Genomic DNA, 2,117 nt, shown 5'->3' with positions numbered 1-2,117 from the left:
ACAATACATGTTACTACAGAGTAGGATGAGTTACATAAATACATAGTTCAAAATAACAGGAGTCAATTCAAGACCATTTCAGAAATTGTTACAAATTCGGCCTTAATATCAAACTAAATTTTTAGTGTTTTAATTTTTTAAAACTTGAGAAGTTCATAATGTAAACATTGAAATATAAGCATATTAATCAATCATCTCCACATTATCCCCAACAATTATTCCTAATTCTTTATTACATGTTCTCTACTCAGCTTCATGTATTTTATTCATATAGCCCATTGAGTCCAATTTCTGTTGCCAGTATGTCCTCAAGTTTAGAGCAAACTCTATAGCTGTGAAATGGTTTCAGTGGCCCCATAATCAATATGGAGTGAGTCTCCCTTCCCAAGTAGTTATGTGTCACAAATAGCTGTTGTATAAAACTCGAGTCAGCAACACAAATATCAATTTTTTAAAATTAAACATTCTTGCACATAAGTCCATCACACATTCATTTCATACACTCTGATAAACTATTATGAAATAATTGAAAATCCTTACTCCTGTGATTAAATTATTATGTTTTTATTTTGCATATTGGAAAAATATAGAAATTCAAAACAGTCAAAGCCAAAGTAAGTTATACTATTTTTGGATGTGTTTTTTGTTGTAAATTGGCATGTCCAGTGCCAATTTAAAATGTTATATGCTCAGAGACCAGGACATAGTGAATCTACATTTAACTTGGGAATGTACAGAAAAATACATCTTCATGTACTACATACATACATTTGTTTTTGATGACTTATGATCAGAAATATTTAGGATTGTTTCATTTTATATGCCATACAATCAGTTATGTGATTGAGTTTAAAAATCTATATACTAAAGGATCATGTAGGTAATTATGATATTTTACTGAAAATTTTCTGGAGGGCTTTCTTGATGTCCCTGTTCCTTAGGCTGTAGATGAAGGGGTTCATCATGGGAACTACCATAGTATACATTACCGAAGCCACAACACTTTCCCTGGAAGAACTAGAAACTGTTGAACTAAGGTACACACCTATACCTGTTCCATAAAATAAGCAAACAACTGTCAGGTGAGATCCACAAGTAGAGAAGGCTTTATATTTCCCTAACAATGATGGAACTCTAAAAATAGAGGAAGTAATTTTATAGTAAGAGTAAAATATTCCTGAGGCAGGGAGGAAACCAACAAGGATGCTTAAAAGAAACATGACTATGTCACTGATAGTGGTGTCAGAACAAGCAAGTTTTACAAGCTCTGGAACATCACAAAAGAAATGAGAGATTTCCATATTAGTGCAAAATGTTAATTGTGACACCATTAAGCAGTGTACCTGTGAACTCACAAGGCTAATGAAAAATGACACTATAACCAAACATTTACACAGGTGAGGGCTCAGAATGACTTGGTAGTGCAGAGGATGACAAATTGCTACCCATCGGTCATAGGCCATCACAGCCAGTAGTAGACTATCCATACCCCCAAAAAGAAAGAAGAAATACACCTGAGTTAGGCAGGCTGCAAAAGTTATGGATTTGTCATGGGTCTGCATGTTTATCAACATTTTTGGGATTGTGGTGCTGCTGAAGCCCATGTCAGACAATGAAAGGTTGTAGAGGAAGAAGTACATAGGGCTGTGGAGCTGGGAATCAGAGCTGATGGCCAAGATTATGAGCACATTACCAAGTACAGTGAGCAGGTATATGAGCAGGAACAATACAAATAAGATGGGTTGTAGTTCAGGGTCCTCTGAGAGTCCAAGCAGAAGAAATTCGAAGGTTCCTGTTAAATTATATGGTTCCATGAGGCTAAAATATCTTTTGAAAAGAAACATATAGGAGACTAATAAGTAAATTAAGCAACATAGATGCAACTGACTACATCCCTATATGTTTGTAATCCAGCAATTCATACAAAATCTTTCATATATGAGAACTGTTAAGGTTTAGAAATAACCTGTTTATTCAGGAAAATGTTCTGGGGCTATAAGCTTTGGTTTCTGTTTGGTAGATCCTTGGATTATTGAAAAAGGGAGGCTCTTGATTTGAATAGAGATCAGTGATACAGCCTTTTTCCAATAAATGCAATAACCCAAATCTATCCCCAA

The 2,117-nt window shown here is 34.7% G+C and overlaps 1 protein-coding gene across 1 annotated transcript; it reads right to left on the bottom strand.

Moving 5' to 3' along the window:
- Positions 1-884: 884 nt before the first annotated feature.
- Or7e166 (olfactory receptor family 7 subfamily E member 166) lies at positions 885-1,814 on the bottom strand. The gene has a single exon (NM_001000871.1). The coding sequence runs from the start codon at positions 1,812-1,814 to the stop codon at positions 885-887; it is 930 nt and encodes a 309-aa protein (NP_001000871.1).
- Between the last annotated feature and the right edge of the window lie 303 nt (positions 1,815-2,117).

This window comes from Rattus norvegicus, chromosome 8, assembly GCF_036323735.1.
Source record: "Rattus norvegicus strain BN/NHsdMcwi chromosome 8, GRCr8, whole genome shotgun sequence".
NCBI lineage: Eukaryota > Metazoa > Chordata > Mammalia > Rodentia > Muridae > Rattus > Rattus norvegicus.
Note: the sequence above shows the minus strand (reverse complement) of the source record. Positions and strands in the feature narration are given on the sequence as shown.

Excerpts from the sequence above, each read along its gene's own strand:
- Or7e166 (NM_001000871.1), bottom strand. The coding sequence starts at position 1,814 with ATGGAACCATATAATTTAACAGGAACCTTCGAATTTCTTCTGCTTGGA.